The 25,507-nt window shown below is 54.3% G+C and overlaps 1 protein-coding gene across 1 annotated transcript; it reads right to left on the bottom strand.

Moving 5' to 3' along the window:
- On the bottom strand, window positions 484–25,507 carry ADAMTS15 (ADAM metallopeptidase with thrombospondin type 1 motif 15). Its single transcript, XM_003130081.4, has 8 exons — window positions 24,223–25,507; window positions 13,596–13,728; window positions 13,018–13,185; window positions 12,344–12,627; window positions 7,118–7,295; window positions 5,589–5,770; window positions 5,311–5,486; window positions 484–3,860 (listed from the first exon to the last, which is right to left on the bottom strand). The coding sequence occupies exons 1-8, from the start codon at window positions 25,177–25,179 to the stop codon at window positions 3,086–3,088; spliced, it is 2,853 nt and encodes a 950-aa protein (XP_003130129.1). The 5' UTR covers window positions 25,180–25,507; the 3' UTR covers window positions 484–3,085.

The following is a 25,507-nucleotide window of genomic DNA, read 5'->3' as shown; positions in this document are numbered from 1 at the left end:
ACCAAAACAGAACAAGATGGAAATTTTCTCCTAACAGAAGGAATGAAATTTCCCTCCAGAAACAGAACTCCCTCCTAAGACAGGTGCCCAGGAGCATGATGGACCCCTGGCTTCTCCTTGCTCCCCTGCCCCTGGAATACCGGCCAGCCCCAGAGGTCTTCCTTCAGGCCACCTGCACACCCAACCCTTCTGGCTGCTAAGCCCCAGCCTGTGCTCCTTGGCTGAACACCTCTCCTCTCAGCAGGGTGTGCTCCTCCTCCACCAGCACCCCCACACACACTCACTCTCCCCCAAACCCCACATCCCTAGACCCAAGTGCTCCTCCTCAGCACAAGGCCATCCCCTCTTCACACACTCCACGCCTGTCACCATCTGTCTCTGGGCGAGCCCAGAGGGACCAGCCTGGGACCCTGGGCTGGCCCACCGTGGGTGCCGAGATAGCGGCACATGTGCACAGATGAGATGAAGTCACATAGGCAGGACACAGGTCTTAAATACAACTTTATTGGGAGCAGGCTGTTGTCCCCGCAGCAGCCAGCTCCCACGTATACACAGTATACACAGCCCAGCCAGTACTCAGGCCCTTCCATCCTTCTGCAGTACATGAAATGCAAAAGAACCAAACACAAAAGGGGGTTCTGTGAGTGACAGTGTCTAGTGCCTTCCCGAGCCGGGGCCCAGGCTGGGGACACTCAGGTCCCTCCACTGGTCCTCAGCTCCCCTGACCCCCACTGCAGCATGGCAAGGCCCTCCAATCAGTGCACATGACGAGCAGAGGGGGCCGGGGCTCCCGAGCCCAGACCCTTACTGCTCCACACCCCACGGAAGAGGTTGCTGCAGCCCCCAGAATGTTCCTCTCCTTCCACAGACATGAGAGACCTCCTTAACTTTTTATCCCATCACCAGAAACCTGTGCCTTGAGACTTGTCTCTGCTCAGCCTTGGAGAGTATGGTTGGATTCTTGAAATAGTCCAAGACAAGACACACCTTCCAAGTTGTCTTGATCACACTTCTTTTACAAAGGAAGAAAAGGAGACAGAAAAACATCATGACAGAAAAGAGCACAGAGACCCAGCTTGTGTCAGGAACGAAGTTGGTTGTCCCTCCTTGAAATGGGTCATCAAGCCGCTCCAGAGGGGCCAGGTGCCCCCACTGACTGCAGCTCCCTTCCCACCCACCCACTCCCGGCCCCATCCACACGGCCCCCGCGCCACCAGCTCCTCGCAGAGGAGGGTTGCACCAAGCACGGGGCGCAGTGCTGTCGTCAGCTAGCGGGTCCCCCTCTGCCCTGCAGCCCCACAGTGTCCACCTCCTCGCTCCCTTCTTCAAGGGTGACTGGACCCCTGCCTCAGAGATCCGCTTGCCCCCTTCCCCTCAGCGGGGCTTGTTTAAGGGACCCGGCTAGGGTCAGACTGGGATTAGATCACCATCCCAGGCTTGCGTGGCTGGCTGGCTGGTTTGTGGATTCTGACTATTAGAGGAAACCAAAGAAAATGGACGGACTCCCTCTCCCAGGAAAGACACTTACTGGGATGTCACCTCCCTGAGGTCCAGGACTTACTACCTACACTCAGAAGCAGACTCTCCCATGCTCGTGCTAGGGCAGCCACATCCTCAAGAAATACCCTGCTTGGCCGAAGAGTCCCTAGCCCCAAACACTTCCCTACGTGGAGCTGTGGGAAACACCCTGGGGTCTACTCCCCTGACGTGTCTCCCAGATAGACAGATCTCCAGCAGCTCCTACTGGTGGCAGCCAAAGGCCCTGGGGTCAGCTAATTGATTCTTGGTGCCTCCTGAAAATTTCCCCAAGGCACCTGGAGAGAGAGACCCTGTCGTCGCATGTGGAGGCCTGGGGGTGGCCTGGCTGTGGGAAGCAGGAAGCATGCACCCAAGTTCATCTCTGTGTCTGGGCTGGTCTACAGGGGGCAACAGCCAGGTCTGCTGGAAGCACCAGGGTCGCCACTGCCCCAGGGCAGGGACAAGGGCGGGTTCCCAGAGAACATAGCCTGAGGTAGCAAACAGTGGACCCCTTTATCCGACTGTGGAAACTATGGCCTGCGATGCACCGTGATGAGCCCCAGGTGGACCACGTGTAGCTGTCCACATGGATATTTAGCACCTGGCCCTTCTGGGCATGTCCCACGTCCCCCTTAGTGGATCATGACTGGAGCAGGGCTGGGTTACGGCATCTGCCTTCTTTAAACCTTCTTCTGATGCCAAAAGCCATCAGAACTGGGGCCCTCTCCTCCCCATCTTAGGGCGACATTCCCACAAAGCTCAGACTCAGCCTCAGCGACAGCAGGACCCTCTAGATTGCTCCTCAAACGCCCTGCTTCAGCCACAGAATCGATCACCTCTCCTAAGTCTCAGGATCTTTTTTTTTTTTTTTGATGGTCATCAGATCCCTCTTAAAAAAGGCAACACTCTCCTTACAGACCGCCTATCTCCACCTGCAAAGCCCCAGAGGACATCTATTTGGAGGTCCCCCCACTAGTCTGATGACAAGAGACACAGGGAGAAGAGGCGGCCCTTTAAGGGAGGGCTGAGAAGGAAGTGCAAAACTCAGGACTGCCCCCCAACACCCCCCTCATCCCTAAAGGAGGGGCCCGGGCTCCAGCTACACCTCCCCCCACAGCCCTGTCAGCTCTACCCACCCCTAGCCAGTTTTCACTGTGCAGTCCACCTGGATCACAACAGAAAGGGGCTGAAAGCACCATAAAAACCTGCCTTGTTCAGAGTCAGCTCAGAGTCCCAGGGCCCCTGAGGATGCCAAGCTGCCGGGTCATGGCTCTTCCAGCAGCCCGTGGCCTCCCTGATGGGGGCAAGGTCCCTGAAGTCCTGATGGGAGGGGCCTGTCCTCCAGGTCCCTCGGGGACTGGGCCTCAGCACCTCTGCCCAGGTCCACGCACCTCTCAGCCTCCCCTGAGGCCAGCCCAGAGGAGCTGGGCGTGAGGTAGACTGTGCCTTAGTGACTTGGCTTCCCCGTCCAGGTCCTCAGATGCAGGTGACCTCATGGCTGGGCATTGTCCTCTGCCCAGGTCGGCAGCACCGCCGGTGTGGAGAGTGAGGAGGAGGGCGAGCCAGCTCAGCACGGCCGCAAGATGCAGAAGTCCAGCTCCTGGGGCTTGCGGCGCAGGTTGCACCGGTCCCGCGCCAGCAGCCGCCCTCCGTGGCCCACGCATTTGAGCGGACGCCTCTTGAACCCCCGGCCGCAGCTCTTGGAACAGGGTGACCAGGCGCCCAGCTCCCAGGCGGGGCAGGGCTCCCCGCAGGGGCGCGTCTCGGGGGGCCGGTGGGCAGCGTCGCAAGCGGCCACCCCGCGCAGCCCAGGGGACCCGCGGCAGTCCACCTGCCTCCTCTGCAGACCGCCACCGCAGCTCACTGAGCACGGCCCCCAGCTGCCCGCCACCCAGCGAGCGGGGGGTTGGGGGTCCGGCTGCTCCACCTGGTTGGAGAGGCTGAGGACGCTGTTGTGGAGCACAGAGGGGGCCCGGGGCTCCTTGGGTGGTGAGGACCGGTCCTCCCGGGGCTCCTTGGGCAGGTAGAAGGAGTAGCGGACCCGGGGCGGCGTCATCTTCCCCACGGAGAGCACCTCCACTGTCAGTGGCTCCAGGATGGGCCGGGAGGCCTGCAGGCTCTCCACCGCCGTCCCCGTGCCACTATAGCGCAGCAGGCTGCCCTTCACCACCAGGTCCCGCTCGACGGCTGACACCACGAAGTGCCCGTTGAGCAGGTACTTGCCCTGGCTGTTCTTCAGGGCCAGGTAGTTGTCGTCTCCGATCAGCCCCTTGTAGCCTCTCTGGCGGATGTCGATGCTGGAGGCACCCGCCGGAATGGCCACCACAAAGTTATAGCCGTGCCTGCAGCGGAAGTGAGGAGCGTTAGAGGGACCCCCTCTGCCTGGCTCCCTTTCACAAACCCCGCAGTCACACAGGCAGCAGGGTACAAGCCTGGCCAGCCCATTCAGGGGTCACACAAACCCAGTGGTGGTGAGGTTGTCAGTACAACAGGCGTAACCAGATCCACTGGCTGCACCCCTCCAAGGGGGCAGAGGGGAAGAGGGAGGGGAGGGGAAGGGGGGGAGGGGAGAAGACCTGGCTGGGGTACATGGCCCTGGAATCAGGGACCCAGACCACACTTTGGCTGGGCCACCAACTCCGTGGTGGCTTCAAACAAATCAGCCTCTCTGGGCTCTGGTCCCCTATCTATGCAATGAGCAGGTCAGAAGAAATGAGGACTTAGGTCCATTCTGGCTCCACTAGTCTATGAAAAGGACACCTGCCATTCAGCCACTGAAGAAAGTCAGGGTCTCTACCTTTAATTCCCCATCGGTCCCCTCTGTGGGTCTCCGAGGGACAGCCTGCAACACCAGCTGTCCACAGGGCTCCCAAAGAAGCCACACCCAGGGGCTCAGCAGAGGGCCCTACCCCCAGGGGATGGTCAAGGCTCCTGGACAGCCATGGAGCCCTTCCCATCACCAGCACCCGGGCCCCCCAGTTCTCAGAGCCAGTCACACCCCCTCAACTGAGACCACAGGGGCGCCGCTTGCCCCCGCTTCTTCCAGACCCTGAGTCTGGACTTTCTAAGGAGCACCTTTCCTGAAAACAAAGAGATTGTGCTGGACCTCAGAAAGCCAGGAGCCCAGACTCTGCAGAGGCATTTCTGCAGCTGATCCAGAACCCATCCCTGTCTCCCTGCGGTTTATTGCCATTCTCCATTAATCCCATCGCCAAGGCCAGGGCCTCAGGCTCAGGAAGTGGGAGGCTGTCACATTTGTCCCCAGGTATGTTGTGTCTTGTTATCATCATCATGAACATTTAGTGAGCATTTATTATGCACCAGGAACTATGCTAATTCATTTTTTTAGAATTAACTCCCTTAATCCTCACAACAGCAGGACATGAAATACATCAGTATCACATGCCCTTTACAAGTGAAGAAATTTAGAATTCTAAAGATAGTGTCTCTTGCCCAGAGTCATCCAGAAAATGAGGAACTGGGATTTGAACAGAGGTCAGTCTCGCTCTAGAACTCCAGACAGACCCTTAGAGTTCTGCCAGCTCCCTGATATTATCTCCTGTTAAGTGGTTCCTACTCAAGCTTTCATCTTTGCTTCTCTCTTTGTTGGATGAATTAATGAATGAACACTATACTTGTAGACAAGGTATAAGCAGCCTCCACAGCAAGGGTACGGCCAGGATCTGACATTTACTCCAAGCTTCTGATGCCTGGGAGCAACCCCATGCACCCCACCTTCCCTCGCCCATCCCCCTGGCCGTGGCTACACCCCTGCTGGGGCCCAGAACTCACATGGGCTTGGTGAAGAGTCCTGACACCTTCTTACAGCTCCTATTGTCTCCTCCGCACACCCCACACTTGTCAAACTTCTTCTTGGAGCCCAGGTTCCCGTCGCAGCCCGCCTTGATGCACTTGCCTTGGACGCAGACCGAGGTGGAGTCAGGAGTACACGGCGTGCCATCCACCACCTGCAGGGCCCCAGAAGCGGGAGAAAAGGAGCAGGGGCAGCTCAGCCCGATGCTCCCGGAGACCTCGTCCCTGCCCTGGCCTCCTGTCCCAGGGTCACTCACCTTGGGCGCCAGCACGTAGAAGTAGCCAGTGCCATTGGCTCGGCAGATGAGCTTGCACTTGTCCCTCGGAGAGACACCTGAGTACTTGGGCACCCAGGCCACAGCCAGGGTGAGCCGGTTGGTGCTGTGGTTGTAGCCGTTGAAGGCCTCACACTGCTCCTCCCGGAAACTCTTACCAGAGGCTGGGGGGATGAAGCATATACAGGAAACTAAAGGGAGGGGCGGTGGAGGAGGGGGCAAAGGAGAGAGTCCCCCTCAGAGGGGGGCTGCTCAGCTTCCCCTGCCTCTAACAGCCCACCTCCCACCCCAACTAGGTGGTCCTCATCACTGAAGCCACCCATCTTGAAGGACCAAAGCAGGCGAGGACCAAAGGATGCAGGATAACAGATGGTAATGCATCCTGCAGGCCATGGTCCACCTTCCCCAGCAGTCTGGCCTTCAGTTCCTTCTGAAGAAGGAATCCTAAACTGAGCCCTTCAGCAGTCTATTGCAATGGTTTTCAGACGGTTTTTAAATGCATAAAACACATGGACTACAAAGAACATAAATCATATTAACCTACAACTGTCACTATATTTTGAAACATGTTTGTGATGTGTGTGCTTCCTTGCTAAACACATTAAATAACGAGATTCAATAATGAGTCTAAAAACCACCGTAATTTTGACTGTGAACCAGCTATACTTTAATAAAAATAAAGACCACTATCATTTTGAAGTAGTGATGAGCACAAATGGCATTTTGAGAAATCTGCGACAACTGAAATGTCATATGAAATAGCCCACGATTTCTAGTGGTGGCAGAGTCACAGGCACTACTACTAGCACTGTAGTTTGTTGCTAATTTAAAAAAATACTAAGTTTTAGGCAGAAAAGTTAGTTTTAAAAAATACTAAATTTTGGAGTTCCCATCATGGCTTAGCAGTTAATGAACCCGACTAGGATCCATGAGGACACGGGTTCAATCCCTGGCATCACTCAGGGGGTTAAGGATCCGGCATTGCCGTGAGCTGTGGTGTAGGTCGCAGACATGCCTGGGATCCTGAGTTGCTATGGCTGTGACGTAGGCTGGCAGCTGCAGGTCCGATATGACCCCTAGCCTGGGAACTTCCATAAGCCATGGGCACGGCATTAAAAAGACAAAACAAAACAAAACAAAACAAAACACCTAAATTTCCAACTGGAGACAATATTAGATTTTAGATGAAAAGGTAAGTGAATATAAAGATGTCATTTTTCTCCCACCGAAGTTCTTAGGCCTTCAGAAAGTATTCCTGTTTATGAAGATGGGCTTATTGGCACTTGACTAAGAGGCTTCTAGTGTCTCATCCCTTTGGATCATTTAGCCCCCAGCCTCAGCATCAGAAGAAAACACCCTGACAAAGGTGGGTGGGCAGAGAATTAATCCCAGGGGGATTCTGCACCTCTGCGCATCCAGACTTTGTCCCGGGCGTTCGAATCTTGATTGTAGTAACTTGGTGGCCTCCCACCTGCCTCCCTGGCCAGGCCATAGCCACTCCCTTCCCTCACCTGAGCTAGGGCAGGACTCCAGGTTGCACGAGCGGTACTTCACCCTCACGCCCTCGCAGTACTTGCCGCCGTTGGCCGGGGCGGGGTTGCTGCACTGCCGTCGGGCCAGCTGCACGCCCCCGCCGCAGGTGCGGGAGCAGGGGCCGTAGGCCTCCCACTTGGCCCAGGAGCCATCCACCTGCAAGAAAGCGTCTGTTACACCCCTGTGGGTTGGGGCGCCACACCCATACCTGGAACCTCAGGGGAGCTACACTAAATGAGACCCACTTTGTATCACGAGGAGAAAATTGGCCAGCAGATGATCCTGTGCCAGGGGCACACACAACGCTTCAACCTGTTGATTAGCAAGCACCTCTGGGTTGTGGAATCAGGTGGGCAAGTTCCATGGGCACCTCTGCCCTTACCTCATGGGTGGTCTTGAGCAAGTAGCAAAACCTCCTCAAGTTTCAGGTGCCTCACGTGCAAAAATGGTGTGAGGTCAGAAGGAAGATTTAAAAGATACAATGCGTGTAAAATTTCCCAGCACAGTGTTTGCCACCATGCAGGAGTTCAAGGTTTCTCCTTATCTATTGTTAATGTCCTCACAAGAGTCTCTGCAGCTAAAGGCTGGCCAGACACAGCCTGGCTAGTAAACCATGTCGCCTTAGACATCTCATAGATATCTGAATATTTTTATCTGTGAGGTTTCTATAATTGAGACTTTTCACGAAACCAGACTGGTCTTCCCCTCAGTGTGTGTGTGGGGGGGTGCTGGATTTGAGAAAGTTTCACTATAAGCAGATCTAATGTTTATGCTAAGAGGAGATAGAGATAAGAAACAGTTAAGCAATCCTAAAACTCTATTTGGCTTTGGGGTGAATTATGCAGTGTTGTTTTGCCTTTCCAGAGGGCGGAGAAGGGATAGGAAATTTATAGTCTTCATAATGTTGTTCTTAGGATGACAGTAAAGTGAGTTTTCAGCCCTGGATACACACAAATTGGGCAAGAGCAGAGGCGGCCCGGTTGTACAGGCTGGGATGGCAACGCTGTCACAGATCAGCTGGAGCCACCAACCTACCCAGAGCCATTGGCTCCATGTAAGATAAATACTTTATGTAGATCTCAGCATATTTATCCTGTCTGTCCTCTGTCAGGCAGTTCTTGTTTCATTGTGTCAACATGTCTGTTGCATTCTTAGAAAAACACTTACCCTTAACCCCACCTTCTCCTTAAACTAGAGACCATCTCATTCCATCCTTTCCCTTCTAACAAGTCAGCCACACCAGCTTTTTCTACCGCCTCATCCTCCGAGCCTTGCAGAATGGGCCGAGTCCCCATCTCACCAGGGAGCATCCTCTCGATGGTCAGCAGTGACCCCCTACAGACTGAAAGAGTCTACGCCCAGGCCTGGCGTCACCAGTCTTCCATCTTTGCCTCTGTGGCTTCTGAGACGATGCTGTGTTTGTTGTTTGTTTTTTTTTTACCTGGCATCACTTCTTTCTACCCATCCCTACAGGAAACACTCCTGCCACGAGCCATTCAATCACTCCTTCACCAAATACTTGTTGAATTGCTACTACAAGCCTGGCACCATGTGCAGCAAATCCCTGTCTTCGAAGCAATCGCACCCCAGCAGGGAAGACAGGGGACAGAGTGGCAGATGAGGGTGGAAGCAGGTGGGGGAGAGCAGGATGGAGTTGAGGGGGAGCATCTCGGTGAGGTGGGCTGCCCTGTGTTCTAGGGTCACTGAGTTGACATTTGTACAGAGGCCTGAAGGAAGTACGGGAGTGAGCCGTGCAGATAAGGGGGCGCAGGTAACGCAGAGACCCTGGCGCGGGGGGGGGGGGGGCCTGGAGTACTCCAGCATCGCAAGAGCAGGGAAAGCAGGAGCTGAAGGCGGAGACGGGCTCACTGTTCAGAGTGAGGAGTAAAATCCCGGAAGGGTCTGAGAAGTGGCAGAACCTGACTTCTATTCCCAAGGACCCCTCTCGCTGCCCTGGGGGACAGTCTGAAGGACTACTGTCAGACACCTGCTTCTGTCCCTGCAATAAGCTCAGGGATTGCTGAGGCGGCAGATGTGGGCCTTGGCCTGAGTGCCTGGAAGATGACAAAGCAGGTTTCACATGATGAAGAGGAGCTGTGTTTTACTGATGTCGTCTTCCGTTATCCAGATGGAGAGATGGAGGTCCAGTGTGACATGCAACGTTCAGGAGAGAGGACTGGACTGAAACGCAGGAATCTGCAGCACCCAAACATACATGGCATTTAAAGCCGTAGATCTAGGGGAGCCACCTAAGAGGTGAGTGCGGATCGTGAGGAGGGCAAGGGCTGAGCCCTGGAGCCCCCAACACTGGGAAATGGGAGTGTGAGGGAGGGGCAGCCACTGAGGAGGAGGGACACAGGGGAGGTGACTCTTCTCAGGGGAGAGAGTGACAGGCCGTGTCAAACGCTGCTCGCAGGTCAGGCAACAATCACTGACTAGCAATGCAGAGGCCATTGGTGACCTTAAAAAGAGTGATTTTTAGATAAATAACAGGACTGAAAGCCAGTTTGGAATGGGCTCTGGAAAAAAAAAAAAAAATGGCAAGACAGGGATGGGAGAGAGCCAGTTTCCACAACTCTTTCAGGGAAGGCTGCCCTGAAGGGGGTTGGAGAGAGAAACTGTGTTCTATGGAGAGGAAGCAGGATCAGGAGAGGGTGTGTTTCAGACGAAAGACATGTCAGCAAGTGTGTGTCCTGGTGGGAACGACAAGCTCCACAGAGGGGACATTCGATGCTGCAGAAGAGAGAGGAGAGAATTGATGGGGCGCCTCCCTTAAAGGGACGAGAGGGGCAGCATCCTAGTGCCGAGCACAGAGCCTGGCCTTAGGTGAGAGCTGGGCAGCTCGCCGACGGTGCCAGAAGGGGATGCGGTGCTGGGAGCCAGGGGAGTCCTCTCCTGGTTACCTGAACACTTTGTTTCTCTTAGCGAAAGAGGAGGAAAAGCCACTGGCAAAAGTGAAGAGGAGACAGCTAGAGCTGGTAATGGAGGGAGGAGAGGGGTAGAGGTGAGAAGTGATAGCTTAGGCTGCTGGGAGAGTGAGAACTCCCGAAATAAAAAGTGATGTGACCCCCGGGGCAGCATGAAAGGCCCACCTCAGCGTCCAAGTCATTGATATAAAGTGAGACCGGTGGGCAGGACCCCGCATGGTTTTCCCACCACATCCACCCACACAGGCACCGCTGAGGAGGTGAGAATCAGATGCCCCCAGGGTGGTGGCTCATCCCAGAGATGAGAGATGAGGATGGAGAGAGACGGGGGTTTCGAGGGTATGTGAGGGGCAGTTCCAACAGGGAGCCACAGGGTCTCAGCTCGATTGGAGGTTGGTGAGGGATGGCAGGAAGGCAGATGGATGGATGGGTTGTGGGTCAGATGGGACTGAAGAATCACTGGAGTCCAAAGGCTTCTAGCCTCGGTGGGCAGAGTCAGATCCCTGGGGTGCTGCAGCCATTGATAAGATAAGCTTGGTGCTGTGACCTTAGCTGATGATGGCCGTGGCCTTCTTGAAGGGCCAGGGGTGGAGAGGGGACCGTTTATTTAGAAATGAGGTTGAAGAGCTAGTGGATTCTGCTGCTGAAGGACTGAGAGGTCCAGAGCACATGTGGAAAAGGTTGTGTGTCTCAGATCACATTTCCTATATCCAATATCCTCTCCACCCATCTCTTCATCTTCCAGATTCATCTTCCCAGGAGGAGCTGGCCATGACTGGCTTGTCCTCAGGACCTTCCAGCCTCAGTGCATCAGGCTGGCAGTCAAGGTGAACACAGGCTGGTCCCAAACCACCCTCCCAAAGATGCCCTGATGGAGCACCCATCTCCACAGCCCTCCAGCTCAGCCCGCCTCCCGGGCTCTGCTCCATCTCTGCCTGGTGAGACCCTACTCACCCCTCAAGCCTCTCTTCAGATTCAGCCTCCTCATCAGTTTCTCCAGGCCCCTCCCATCATCATTGACCCTTCCTCGCTGTCTCCACCACATACACTCACGCTGTCTCAACACTCACCGCAACTTCTCTGTGTTGTGGATCGAAGCCACAGACTACAGTTACACGTCTAGCCTTGCACACTGCACTGGGTGGCCCTCTCTGCCATGGCCCACATTTGTTTTTCTGATCACCACCATATCTTACCCAGATCTCTGAATATGGTGGGGTGTTGCCTAATAAAGGACTGAAGCTTTAATTAAAGGTACTTCCCAGAACACAGAAGATTTTACATAATTCTGTACCACACCCATCTTGGGGCAACTGAGAAAGTGCTTGGTGAATGCTTTTTCTCTACTGCCTCTGAGTACATAACACCCCAAGGCAAGCCCTCCCGCGGCCAGAGCAGCAGGGAGAGGGACGATGGCCACCAGGATGAAGGGAGAGGATGGACCTCCTCCTGCCTGGAAAAATGCAAATGCCTTTGCTACCCCAACCCAGGAGCTGAAGAATATATAGTTTTAATCACATTCAGAGAATATCTGGGTTCTGAATTTGTTCCGGTTTGATTGCTATTCCTTTTTATCAGGGAAAGATAACTTTTCTTCATTTACATTTCACCTTCAGGAATGGCCAACCACAACAGAAACTGAAGCTTGGTTTGCGATGTAAGAAATGCCAGGTTCTGGAGTTCCCATCGTGGTGCAGCAGAAACAAATCCGAGTAGGAACCATGAGGTTTCGGGTTCAATCCCTGGCCTTGCTCAGTGGGTTGAGGATCCAGCATTGCCATGAGATGTGATGTAGGTCACATACACAGCTCGGATCTGGCATTGCTGTGGCTTTGGCATGGGCCAGCAGCTACAGCTCTGATTCGACCCCCAGCCTGGGAATCTCCACATGCCACGGGTGAGGCCCTAAAATGACAAAAGACAAAAAAAAAAAAAAAGAAAGAAAGAAAGAAAGAAATGCCAGGTTCTGAAGCACCGGACGAGCGCAGAGAGGAAGGAGCCCCTGAGTGAGCCAGTCAAGCCCCAATTGCTAGATTCTGGGCCCAGGGTTCCTAACAGGGAGTTGGGGCGAAGCTCAGGGCTGTTGTTCCTGGGAAGGCTCCTCGCCAGCCTAGGGCCTCACTGGGTTCTCTGACCGACCACATCTTTTCTCTCAGGCTTTAGAATCAAGAAGGGGACAGGACCACAGCCAGGAAAATCGAGGCACAGCGCAGCAATGAGATCTGTGACAGGCGGGGGCCCCCAGCCACTCCCTGCACGCGTCTTCAGCTCACTCACCCGGTACTTATTGAGGTTGTGCCTCTCCACGCAGGTGCCCTTGAGGCAGAACTTGCCCTCACCACAGCTGGTGCCATCTGCCCAGGGGAAGTGGCGGGTCTGGCACACCATCTGGCCCTTGGCCTTGCCGGTGCACCACAGTTTTGTGCAGTACTGCATGTAGGGACATGGCTTAGAGCCCACGCCAAAGGCCAGCTCGCACTGCTGGCTCAGGGTGTAGCTGGCACCTGGCAGGTCCTCAGGCAGGGAGATGGGCTTGCTAGGTTGGTCCAGGAGGCAGTCGCCTGCAGGGAGGCAAGGGCATTTGTTAGGGATGTGCCTGGAAAAGTGGGGTGTGGCTAGCGCAGCGTCTAAATGATAGGGAAAGGAGTTCCCGTTGTGGCTCAGTGGTTAACGAATCCAACTCGGAAGCATGAGGTTGCGGGTTCGATCCCTGGACTCCCTCAGTGGGTTAAGGATCCGGCGTTGCCGAGAACTGTGGTGTAGGTTGCAGACGCGGCTCAGATCCCATGTTGCTGTGGCTGTGGTGTAGGCCAGCAGCTACAGTTCCGATTCGACCCCTAGACTGGGAACCTCCATATGCCACGGGAGCAGCCCTAGAAAAGGCAAAAAGATAAAAAAATAAATAAATGATAGAGAGAGAATGAAGGGGCCTCCTCTGAGGCCCCGCTTACCATGCCCACTGTCCAGGAAGTCGGTGACGATGGCCGCGCTGCAGGCCGACCAGGGATGCGTGCGGTCGATCTGGATGAGCGTGGGGGACATCATGTGGTTGGCTCGGAGCTTCCCAAACACCTCCTCACACACTTTCACGTTGTCGTGGGGCATGTTGAACACGTGGCCTGTGGGGGAAGCAAGAGGCCTCAGAGGGCAGAAGAAGGGGGACGCAGCTAAGAAGACGCGAGGGGCGTTCGAGAGTCCGGGGCGACCGTCTTCAGGCAGGTCACCGCAGCCTGACGGGCTGCTTTGCCAACAGCCTCGAGAGCATGTTCGTGAAAGGCCTGCCCTGTCCATCAGGCTGTGGGCTCCGTGAGGACAGGAGAGTATGTGACACTTGCTCCCCTGGGAGCCTATGAGACTCTGACTGCTGCTGGTGTGGACAATGCCACGGGCCACCTGGGCTGGGGCCATGGAAAAAAATAAGCCATTGTTAAGGCTTCGGGACAAGAAGGAGCAAAGGCACACGTCTGCCCACTGCCCAGAAGACCCCGGGAGGGAGCGCTCTCCCTCTGCCTGAGAGCCCCTCGCTTACCCAGCTCGTGGGCGGTGGTGAAGGCAGAGGGGAGCCCATCATCCTCGATCACAGAGCAGCTTCGCTTGGGGTCGCACATGGTGCCCACGTCAGCCATGCCCAGCGTGTCACAGGTGGTGGCCCCACACAGGTCCTGCCAAGGTCGGGGAGAAGCAGAAGCCAGCGGGAAGTTAGAGGCGGTGACAGAAGGAACCAGAGGGAAGAAAGGGCACCTTGTGGGATGTTCCTGCTCACCCAGGCTCTGTGCCCAGGGGCCAAGGGGCCATTATCCATGGAATGAAGCCAGGCTGAGGGAGGAGGCCTCAGGAAGAAAGCCCTGCGGCTTGAAGAGATTCTACCCCAATCTTACCGGTGGGGGGCAACTAAAGGAAACTAGGAGATATGGAATTAAACTAGAAGGGCCATTGCTTTATAGAGAGGTGGCCTTCCAGCCCAGACAATGGTGACTCCCCAGCTGGGTGAGGTGGGCAGGTGAGGGTGGCAGGCCCTCGTGATCCCATCCACAGTCAGCTCGGGGAGCCTCTGCCCCTGATGAGTGACTGTCTTCAGATGCCATGAATTGAGCTCAGATTCTCAGCCAAAGGACCACTGGCCAAAGGCCTGTCCTGCCCTAGGCCTGGCTGCCACAGGCTGCGAGGAGACACAGCGAGGCAGACACAAGCCGAGATCTAAACCCAGTGCCACTGGCCACAGAGGTTAAGAGGACCATAGGCTCAATGGCCACTACAAAGAAGGTAAATTAAATGGATTGTGACCTAAACAGGAAGGTCCTTCTCTTTCTACTGAAACAGCTGGCAGTGGGGTCAGGGCCTCCAGCAGCCCTGAAGATATGCATTTCCTGGATGCAGAAGGAAAATGGGGCTCCTGCGGGGGGAGGGGGGCTGTCACAGGATTCATGAGCTTTGTGGGCTAGCAATGCACTAAGGCACCCCAGGGGCCCAGAGCTGGAAATGGAATGAGACCCTCGTGCTTGTTTGCCTCCTGAGAAGACACTCAGAATAGGTGACATGGGTTCTCTCTTCATCAATCCCTGCCTCTAATGCAGAGGGAACATCACCGTTTAGGAGATTACATGCAGCATCTCGAGGAATCCCGCCACAGTCTGAGGAGGCAGCGACATTGTTACACCCACACACTCACGTGTCAAGGGTGGGACTGCAACGTATGATCACAGCTAAGCTCGGTGGTGATTTCGTACCTGCTGACACCGTGCCTGCACTTGGCACTTGGAATCCTACTTAATCCTCTCACGTCCCTCTGGAATAAAGACTATTACCAACACCCTCCACAGACACCCTCCTTGGGCTTCCCTGAAGCTCAGAGAACCCTAGATCCCCGAGCAGAAATGCACATGTGGAGGCTGAGAACAGGACACTCATGCTCTCCGCCAAGTCACAGCTGATGCCAGCCCCTTCTGGATCCACATACGTGGGAGAAAGCACTGCGGGTGTTCCCTCAGAGCCCGGGTGTGCGCACAACACGCACACGGACCTGCCCGCTGCTATGTGTCTCTTTAGGGCTGTGTGCGTGCGTGTGCTGACGTTGGGGAAAGGTAGGCAGCCAGGGCACATAAGTGGGGCCAGGGGGCGGAGGAGGAAACGTGGTCATGGGACAAAACTCAGCAAAATTTAATCCAAAGCACTCAAAAGTTTACCACCTGAGCAGTCAGACTTGGCTTCCCATGGTCAGGTGACAGTCATGCACCCTAATGAGTTAACATTGACTCTGGCCAGAGAGCAACCAGGGTGACCAGACTGAACAGAGAGTACTGAGTCATTGGTGGATGAAATACCATCCCACACTCACTCATAGCACCTCAGCCCCTGCTGGGAGCCCCTAAGTGGACCCCAAATTCCCATATCCTTTCCTCTCTTACTCTGAAGAATGTTCTCCTTCCCCCAGAGTTCTGAAACCTAGAAAACAAATGCTGTCAGAAAGCAGAAGGGAGGTTCACCTGACCAGTAGTTCAGGGAATGTGGCCTCTGGGGAGCAGGCTGACTTGATGGGGTGGCCTGGAAAAGGAGGGGAAGGGCTACGGTGAGGACAGAATAGCAGCAGGAAGGCTCATGCAGCGGCAGAGTAAGGGGGCCATGCCACGGGAGTATAGCATCCCACAAAGGTGGTTGCCTCTGAAAGTTCTGCCTGGCAGTCACAGCTTGTACAGAGAACCTGCAGGACAAGCATGTCACACTGTCCCCTGGCCATCATGTGCAGTCACCACTGGCCTTGTGTATGAGAGAGGGCATGGCCACAAGCTCCAAGATGCCTAGAGTCTGGCCCTGGCCCATCACAACTCAGGTGTGTCCCCTCGGGCAAGTCCCCAGGACCAACTTGCAACTAGAACCCAGACACCCCAGCGCTTTGAGCCTCTGCTCCTTCCCCATCCGGGTGCTCGGCCCCTCTGGCCTCTAGGTTATGAAAGGAATACCCAGAACACTCTGCTTTTAGACCTAAGGTGATCTCATCTGCTGAGCCACATTGTGTAGCTGATAAAACCGAATCACAGAAACACAGGATCATGACATAGTGGTTCAGAGTCCCATCCCCTGCCCTGCTCAGCAGAAACAGCTGGAGCAGAGCAGAGCTCAGGCTGGGGTCCCGCGACCATGGGGCAGCCCGCCACTCCGGCCAGGAGGTCATTCACGCCAAAGCCTCCTTCCTCCCAGGACTTTCTCTGAAACAGACATGCAGCTGCAGGCCTTTCCTGGCCAGGAGAAACCTGTTCTTTCCATCAAGACATCCCGGTTTCCCTGGATCAAACAAGAGGAACAAGGAAAGAGCCGGCGAACTTCCTGAGGGTCAGGGTGTAGCTGAGAGCAGCCATCCTGCAGTGACAGCTCGTCACTGTGGGAAGACACAGCTGCTTGGCTCAGAGGCTCTGCCTGGCTCTCTGCCCCCAGTCAGGACTCAGATGGAGACTTGCTGGGCCTCTGAGCTTTGAACGCCTACAGGCGGCTGTGCAGGGCCCCGCCGTGCCTCATTTGTGGCACTGTCTCCACCCTTCTGGAACGAACTCAGATGCACTCCAAGTTGCCTTAACATCTTCTCTTCAGCTCAGGCACTTGCCTCCAGAAACTGTTCTGGTCCCTTCCACCTGGAGGGTGTAGGCACTGCCCAGCCCAGCTCCTACCTGCCTTACTATTTCTGGTCAATTTGCCACTTCTTCTTGTAGCTACAACTGCTTTTCCAGATAACTCAAGAATCATCTTGGACAAGTACCTGATCTTCCTGGATTATTTTTTTCTAACTCTTTCTTTTTTTTTTTTTTTGTCTTTTGTCTTTTCAAGGCTGCACCCGCAGCATATGAAGGTTCCCAGGCTAGGAATCTAATCGGAGCTACAGCTGCCAGCCTACACTAGAGCTGCAGCAACACAGTATCCGAGCCACGTCTGTGACCTACACCACATCTCACGGCAACGCTGGATCCTTAACCCACTGGGCAAGGCCAGGGATCGAACCCGCAACCTCATAGTTCCTAGTGGGATTCGTTTCCACTGTGCCACGATGGGAACTCCTTTCCAACTCTTTCGTTCTATAAAAATAGTTTAGGATTAGAGCCACAATTTGGAAACAAACAAATAAATAAGGGTAACATCTGGATGTGGCCCAACCCATGTTTACTAAAAGTGCTCCCTCCCCATCCACCACACCTGCCCGCCAGCTGTCTTCCTTAGGGTCCTCCCGCCCACCTGCTCTCACTTCCCCTGCCAGCTACAGAGATGCTCGTGTTTTCTAGACGTCTGAAGAGAGGGAGACCGACAAAAACCAAGCAGAGTAATTGTTGTATTCATACATGTTCAGTGTAGCCAACTTCCTGCCCACGTTGAACACCTGGGCATGTGAGCCTATGCTCAGGTTTAAGGCCACATCATAGCTTCCAAGCTTTCTACTCACAGAACTGCAGAGCCACTCTCTCATTCTGCAGGTGAGGAAACTGAGGTTCAGTGAGCTAGGATCACCCCCGCAAGGCCAGGTCACTAAATAAGGATGGGGTCTGAACCCACAGCTTTGAACGCCCAGGCCAGCAGTGGCCTTGGCTCTGAACTGCACCACCCAAGCTAAGGGATCCTAACTGCTGGTGAAACCACCCTGCCCTGGTATTAACGCTGGCCCTTAGCTTGTTTCCCATCTGAATCTCTATCAAGAGTCCCTGAATTTCCTTATTTACCTCCAATTCTACTTCCGTTTGCAATCCCCGAGGGTGGGAGAACCTTGCTTTGCTGGAAGAATAAGAAATCCAGCAACTCAGTGCCTGGACAGTGCAACTCAAGACACCTGGTGAGAGAAAGTAAAACTGCCTGATAGCTTCCATCAGCAGATTCTGTTCCACTGGAATATAAATCCCTCAAGATGTACACAAGGACCACAGCAAGAGATGGAGGCAACCAAATAAGAATTGCCTTGGTGAGGAGGAAGAGGTACCCAAAGCCTACAGGAAGACCAAACCCTTTCCAGAAACCATCCCTTCAAGTCCAACAAGAGCTGACATTAAGGCACCAGATGCTGTCCTGAGAGCTTCATCTGCACTCACTCATGAATCCTCACAACAGCTTTAGGAGGAAGATGCTATTATTAGGCCCCGTTCTACACATGTGACCTGAAGAGACAGGTAACCAGGGTCCAACAGTGAGCCCAAGGTTAGACAAGTAGTGAGGGACAGAGTTTGCACTGAATCCAGGCAGAGCACCCCAAGAATGAAGGGGCTGGGGCTCTCAGGAGGGCAAGATCACTCCCCCAGGGGGCCCCAGAGCACAGGCTGGTCACTGAGTGGGGAGAGGCCGGGAGAGGAGGGCAACAGGACCAGGGGCCCAAGTGCTCTGGGAGCCGTGTCTGCCTCCCTGTCAAGAAAGCACCTGGCTCCCTGCCCCACACCTGCACGGACACACTGACCCTAGCCCTGCGTGTCCCCATCTGCTGCCCGGCTCCTTGCTAGGCCCCTCCTTCCTCTGGAGCAAAGCTTGATGGCAAAGAGCCAAGATGAAATGCCCAGGAGCCTAAGCTCTCCCACCCTGCCCCAGGAAGGGAGGTGAACTACTGAGCTCCCAGAGTGCCATGGTCCTTTCTCTGTGGCCTTGCCTCCCTTCTGGGAACACAGTGAACCACGGCAATGTCACGGGCCCGTCGCAGGGTCTACCCGGATGTAGAGAAGTCCTGCCTAGAGCAGTTTATAGATCAGTGGGACTGGCAGCTGTGGAGCCCATGGTTTCCACATGAATTTGGAAGCATCAGGCATACTTGCAGGGGAATGGGGCAGAATGTCTGCATCAGAACCATCTCAAACCTGCATTCCAGCCGGGGACCCATCGGTAATGACTGGACAACAAGAAATCTACAGAGCGATGACTAAGGCAGTGATGGTAGCAGCCCCCATGAACTGGGTGCCGATTCTGGACCACCCAGTGACTCATCCCCTGAACAGCCCTGAAAACCAGGTACCCCTATCATCATCATCCCCATTTTATGCATGAGAAGAGGGAAGTTCAAACAGCTGATTCATGCAGTGTCACGGATGAAAGTGCAAGTGCCGGGATCCCAACTCAGTTCTGACTGACCCTACGCCTGTGTTCTTTCCACTGCGCCAAGAGACCCAGGCAAGGTGTCCTGGCAAGTGAGCCGGAGGGCCTCGTGTGACACAAACAGCTGCAGGGAGCTCAAAGGCAAGGGAAGGGCAGGACCTACAGAGGGACAGACCTCGCCAGCCCTCCTGACTCAGCAATGTTGAAAAAAAAAAAAATGAAAAGATTCTAGCGCACATCCCTCCCTCCAAACTCCCTTTCATCGCCCCCACCCCATCACTCCCAGCTCAGTGAGGCACTTACTATAAGAAAGGGAAGCAGAAGAACAATGACCCCACAGGCCAAGGAGAATCATCTCCCCTCTTTCCTGTCTCCCCCCACTTCCCAGAAGGAATAGGGTTGAGTTTCCATTTAGTGATAAAGATTTGCCAACTATTAAATACCAAATCTACAGTTGTCTCTCTCTGCTAACATCTTCCTCCAAGGTCTCACTTCAAAAAAGACCCTTACAAAAGACAAAAGACAAAATTCGAAAAGATACACGCACCCCAGCGTTCACAGCAGCACCATATACAATAGACAAGACATGGAAGCAACCTAAGTGTCTATCAATAGAGGAATGGATAAAGAAGATGTGGTACATATGCAATGGAATATTACTCAGCCATCAAAAAGAATGGAGTAATGCCATTTGCAGCAACACAGACGCAACTAGAGATTATCAAACTAAGTGGAGTAAATCAGAAAGAGAAAGATAAGTATCATATGTTATATGTGGAGTCTAAAAAATGATACAAATGAACTTATTTACAAAACAGAAATAGACTCACAGACATAGAAAACAAACTTATGGTTACCAAAGGGGATGGGAGTGAGGAATAAATTAGGAGTCTGAGATTAACATATACACACTACTATATATAAAATAACCAGCAAGGACCCACTGTATAATACCGGGAACTATATTCAATATCTAGTAATAAACTATAATGAAAATTGAAAAAGAGTCTGGAAAAGAATGTGTGTGTGTGACTGAGCCACTTTGCTATACACCTGAAACTAATACAACATGATAAATCAAAAAAAAAAGATCTGATAAAATTATGATTCTTTTTAGTATTAGGAGATGTGTGTAAAATACACATTATTGTCGTATTAGCATTCATTTGTCTGAACACTAAATTTCACTGCCATGTTGCAACTAGTTTATCATGGAAAGAATTGGCCTCTTTTTCAAATGAGGGTCCAGAATGCTGATCCCCTCTGCACAGTGTAGGGTAAGTATACATCCCCACAAACCCCAAGACCAGAGCAGGAAGACAAGTGCCAAGCTTGGGACAGAAGAGCATGAGGGAGCAGAGGAAGAGACGAGAATGATGACAGAGAGCCTGCCTCCATGGTGCCACAAGAGGAAGAAGAAAGCGTCTGAGAAATTGGGGAGCCGAGGGGGAGAGGGAGTAGCACAGCAGTATTCAGCTTGACAGGAAAACCAAGGAAATGAGGGAATGAGCAGGCAAAAAACCCCACGAATTACAAATCCAAAACAGTCAGTCCTACGGAGAAAACATCACAAATAGCAAAACAAGAGGGTCAAATGGAGGAGAGGGCTTCCTACAAGGTAGAAAGCAGCTTTCTGGTCATCACCACTGGCTCCTAGCTTCTCCATCCTCTGTTCCAGTGCCTCTCTGTCCCTTGTTCTCAGCTTCTGGACTCCAGCGTTCAAGAGAATGACTCCCCACTGGGCTTCCATTAGAGGAGGCCCCAAGCCTTGTCCAGGGCACTGAACACCCCACATGGTCATGGGTGGTTTCCTGTCCGGGTCCCTGATGTGCAGTAAAGTCCTGGAGGCCAGAGGCCATGTCTGATGAGGCTTTGTACCTCCACAGCCCAGGAGAGACTAGAATCAATAGATGCTCAATAAGTATTGAGAGAATGTATGGATAAATGAATGGAAGCCAGCCGACCACAGAGCTACCCAAACAGCAGAAACTTTGGTCCCAAAGAGAGAGAAGGGCAGCCCCGTGGATCTCAGCATTCAGGGTCTGGCTCCTGTTGCCCAACGCCGCAGATGCCGTAGAATCTTCTCCTTGAGGAAATAAACGTCCACCCAGAAAGACTGGCTCTCGTTCTCCGCAGATCCTGGTTCCAAGCCTGTGTGACCTCACCCTGCTGTTATGTGCTGGAGGCTGATCACTTCGCTGAGCCCGATATGCACTCTTCCTCCAGAAATATGGACTCCTTCTGAAACTTTAAGTAAACTTGCCAAATAGTCAAAATACTTGCCGTAGGATCCATTTTTCCCTTTTGTGGACAGTAAAGGGTCCTTGCTGGGTCTCCATCTTCCTGGTGTTTTGATTTCAACACCCTCACCCCTCCCTCTGCCTGCCAAGAGGACAGCAGGGCTCCCCACAGCCTGGTTGGGCTTGTTTCCACCACGGCAGCCCTGACCCGGGTGGGAGAGAGAGCTGCCAGCCTGCCCTCCCGCTCTCCTCCAGGACCCCTGGTGTGGGCAACTCCCAGGAGCTGCTCTCACCTCTCCTTCACTGGAGGAAATGCCGCGCCCCTGCCACCCCAACCCCCCACCCCAACCCCGAGCCCAAGCCCTTCCTCACTGTTTCCTCCCCATGAAAACCCTAACCAGACCTCAGTCAGAAAAAGGCACTCATCATGGTTCCCATTTCTCTGCGGGAAGCAAGAAACAGGTGACTCTAAAGGTGTCCATCAGTTCAAGGTCCTTTAGAAACAAAAGGTAATTTACAACATAAGCCTATTTCTAAAAACATCGAATCCAAACAAATTTTATATGTATATTTTTTTCTAATTTTGGCTTGAAAAAGCACTACTTGCACCATTATTATACTAGATAAGGCCTAAGCAGAGCCCACACATCTGACTTAATGGGTTACTCTGACCTTGCAAAGTAAGACAAAAGTCCCTCTCGTGTTGGAGCATTGAGGAGGCTCCTTTCCCAGGTTCCCGGAGACTCCACAGGGGCCACGTCTGGAAAGAGCAGCTGCACGCTGGTGTTCTCATCTTGTACTGTACCTTCTCCAGGGGGTTTAGGAATGAGCTATTCCTAAGACTCTGAGAATGCAGCAGGCCCTGAAGTCTGTGCTGGCAAGGAGTTGGGGGGAGAGATGTTTGTTCTACAGCATAAAGCACATACCTGGGTCATGGGCCTGCCAAGCGGCCTCCCCATTCTCTGGCTTTGCCCTCTCAACGCCTAAGGGAAAGACAGCTTCTGAGAGCCACATTATGCCCACCAACCACCGCTTCCGACCCAAGTGGTCATACATCTGGTACCCACAGTGCATGGTCAAGATAGCCCCCTGGGGGCCCAGCACATTCCACCGACAAACAGAAGCTGTCACGCTGTTTGATGGCTTCTTCAAAAGGCAGATCCTTCTGATGGCGTCATCCATATTCCCAGCAGGACTCCTCTTCCTAGGGCTGGTTCCAAAAGTCAGCCTTGCCCCTAGGCATCAGAGACTGGGTTTTGTTACCTCAGACCAGGGAGTGACCCCACAGGCCATCCGAGGTGGCAGATGGGGCAGCAGCTGCTTTGCCCATTAAGAGAGCCTGTTCTCGGCCTTTGCTTTTTTTTCCCAGCCATCTGACTGCCGAGTTGGTCTGTGTGCAGAGGTTGAAGCCACCTCCTTTGTAGCTTCCCCATGACTCAAGCAGTGCTTGTAGGGGCGGGGCAGTGACAGCTCTACAGACCTCAGTTGGAAGAATGAGCATGCACGGAAACGTACTCAGGCCAAAGACCTCCCGAGAGGAGCCAGGTGGTGGGAGGAGAAGGCTGGGAAAGGAGGAAGTTCAGCTCCAGGAAGAGGCCAGCTGTGCCAAATGGGTTAATGTGGAAGACTGCAGCTCCAGCTCCATGTGCACCAGTCCATCTGGATACAGAGGAGGGTCAGGGCGCCACAGGTACCCAAGGATTCAGTGCCATCACCAGAATGCTGTGGTTCTGATGTTAACAAAATAAGAGCTTGGCACAGACCCAAGCCACAGCCCCCAAATCAGAAGAAGCAGGACACACAGATGCCCCTTTTCCTCCCAGCTCCTGTATCTGAGAAATTTCAGAACTCAAAAACACAGCACCCAATCACTCCAAGATCTACGAATCTAAACTTTCAATAGGGCTGTAGCAAAAGGCAGAGCTGCTTTTCTGATCTGTCTTTTTAATCCCAAGACTCAACATCTTTCCAGCCCTGCAGCTGGGATCTGCAGATGCTCTCCCCTGAACTCACTCCACTTCCATGCCGCCAGGGGCAGAATCTGGAGGCCTGCGGTCAAGTGCAGTCACAGGAGGTTTCAGCAAGTCTAAGTCGGGAGCAGCCCTGCCTGCTCTGCCACCAGGTAGTATACATCACCCTCGGCCAACAGGGATATGGGAAGATTGAAAGAGATGTTTTCAACTCAACTCCAAGGGAAGCTCTACTTGAAACTCCAAGCTTCAAACAGGTACACTAACATAGCGTGCCTGCTCTGAATGGACCAGAAGCCCCTCAAAGAGGAGACAAGCCCAGCACAGAGGGGTGTAGGAGAAGCGTCAAGGAAGAAGGGGATGCTCCCTGTACTGAGTGTGTCCTTTCACTGCAACCCACGAAAAATCCCAGATGAGTCCCACTATCCCAATTCGGGTTTCCCAGCACAGGACAGGGCCAGGATAACAACTGTTACTCATGAGAAAAGAAGCAGGCACTGAACTTCCAGTTTCATAAGCAGAAAAAGGAAGCCTCCGAAGAAGGTATCCGAAAAGACTTAGACGCCCCTCGCAGTAGGGGCGGACCTCTCCAACACCATCCTCAGAGCGCCTCCTATTTGTCTTGGAGACAAACTGCGGCTCCGGGGCGGCAACTTCCTGGGTTCCTGCCCCTCCGCGCCTGATCCTGGAGGCGTTCATTGGCCGGGCCGGGCCAACACCTTCCGAAGGAGCAGGCGTTCCTCTGCCCGCCCACGTGCATCCGGAAGATCCAAAGTGGCAGTCGGAAGAGATCAACGAAATTTAAACATTGCGCGGCACAAAGGGCATTTGGAGAGCTAAGGGCGGTGACCCCAATAGAATGGGGGCTATCTGGGTCCAAAGAGGTGACAGATCAACTCACCTGCCTGGTGAAGAGGATGGCGGTGTCCCAGTACTCAGGATGCTTGTCACTCACTTTGTTCAGCTTCTTCTGCCACGCGCAGAAGTTGCGCAGCGTCAAGGCCGCGTTGCCCGTGACCTTGGGCCCTGTGTCGCGGTCTCCAAGAAGCAGCACCTTGACCACGACGATGTTGATGGGGTTGAGGATGCTGGGATGGCGGTAGAGTCGCGCCGCCGTGGCCAACAGCGTCAGCAGATAATGCTCCAAGTCCGCGCCGTGGAACTTGACCATGGACTCGTCTGCCACCACCAGCGTCTCCACGTATCGCGGGATAGACACGAAGCGCTTGGCGCGCCCGGACCTGCGCCGGCTGCGATCTTCCCCTAAGCCTATCCGCGGAGGCTTGTAAGCGTCCAGGGCCCGCAGAATGGCGGGGTTCCAGCCTGAGGCCACCCCACAGCGAGAGGTAGGATCTCCAGGAGGCCCGCCGGGGGCGGCCCGGCGCTGGAGGAGGTGTGCGCCCTGACTGTTGCGCTGCGCCGTCGGCGCGCTGGCATTGGGCAACGGGCTAATGACATACTCAGCGCCTCGGTATCCGAAGGCTCCGCGTATCCCCCCGCACAGGCTCACAGCAGCAAAAGAGTCTGGCTCCGCGTTCACGTCTCCAGAGTAGAAACAACGTCGCAAGTCCGGGGAGCTCTCGATGAGTCCCTGGAGGGGGACGCCCAGATGCTCTGTGGCGAAAGCGGGTGCCAGGAACTGAGCATCTGGCGTCAGGTGTAGGTAGAAATCCTCCTGAAATGCTGTGATCTGAAAAATGAGTCCCTGATCCTCTGAGTCCTCGGGACCCCGCCGGTAATAGCGGCGGCCGTTGATATCCGGGTCCAGTCGGATGGGGACCACCACCTCCCGCTCTGGCTCTGAGCCGCCAGCCGGTGCCCCGGCGAGAGCCAGCGTTAAGATGCCCAGCAGAAGCATGGCGCCGGGCAGCGCAGAGCCGCGCTCTCGGAAGGGCTCGACTCGGCTCCCCGGCAGCCGGCACCGTCTTCCTGAAGCCCGCACGCCAGAACCACCGACTCCCGGGGCCGCCCGCAGCTCCCAGAAAGGAGAGCCCAGGGAGGGAGGATCCTCCCAGGGCAGTGAGCGCGCACCGGGCTGCCCGCGCCGCCTACCTGTGCCTTTCCAGGCAAAGCGCGCCCTGGGAGCTTAAGTACAATCGCTGTCAAGTGCAAAGACGAAGATTTGCAGCCGAGAACTAGAGGGAGGTGCCGGGCCGCTTCTCCGAACCGCAGCCACTCGCAGCGCC

This window comes from Sus scrofa, chromosome 9 (genome assembly GCF_000003025.6).
Source record: "Sus scrofa isolate TJ Tabasco breed Duroc chromosome 9, Sscrofa11.1, whole genome shotgun sequence".
NCBI lineage: Eukaryota > Metazoa > Chordata > Mammalia > Artiodactyla > Suidae > Sus > Sus scrofa.
This window is presented reverse-complemented; position numbering and strand designations above follow the sequence as displayed.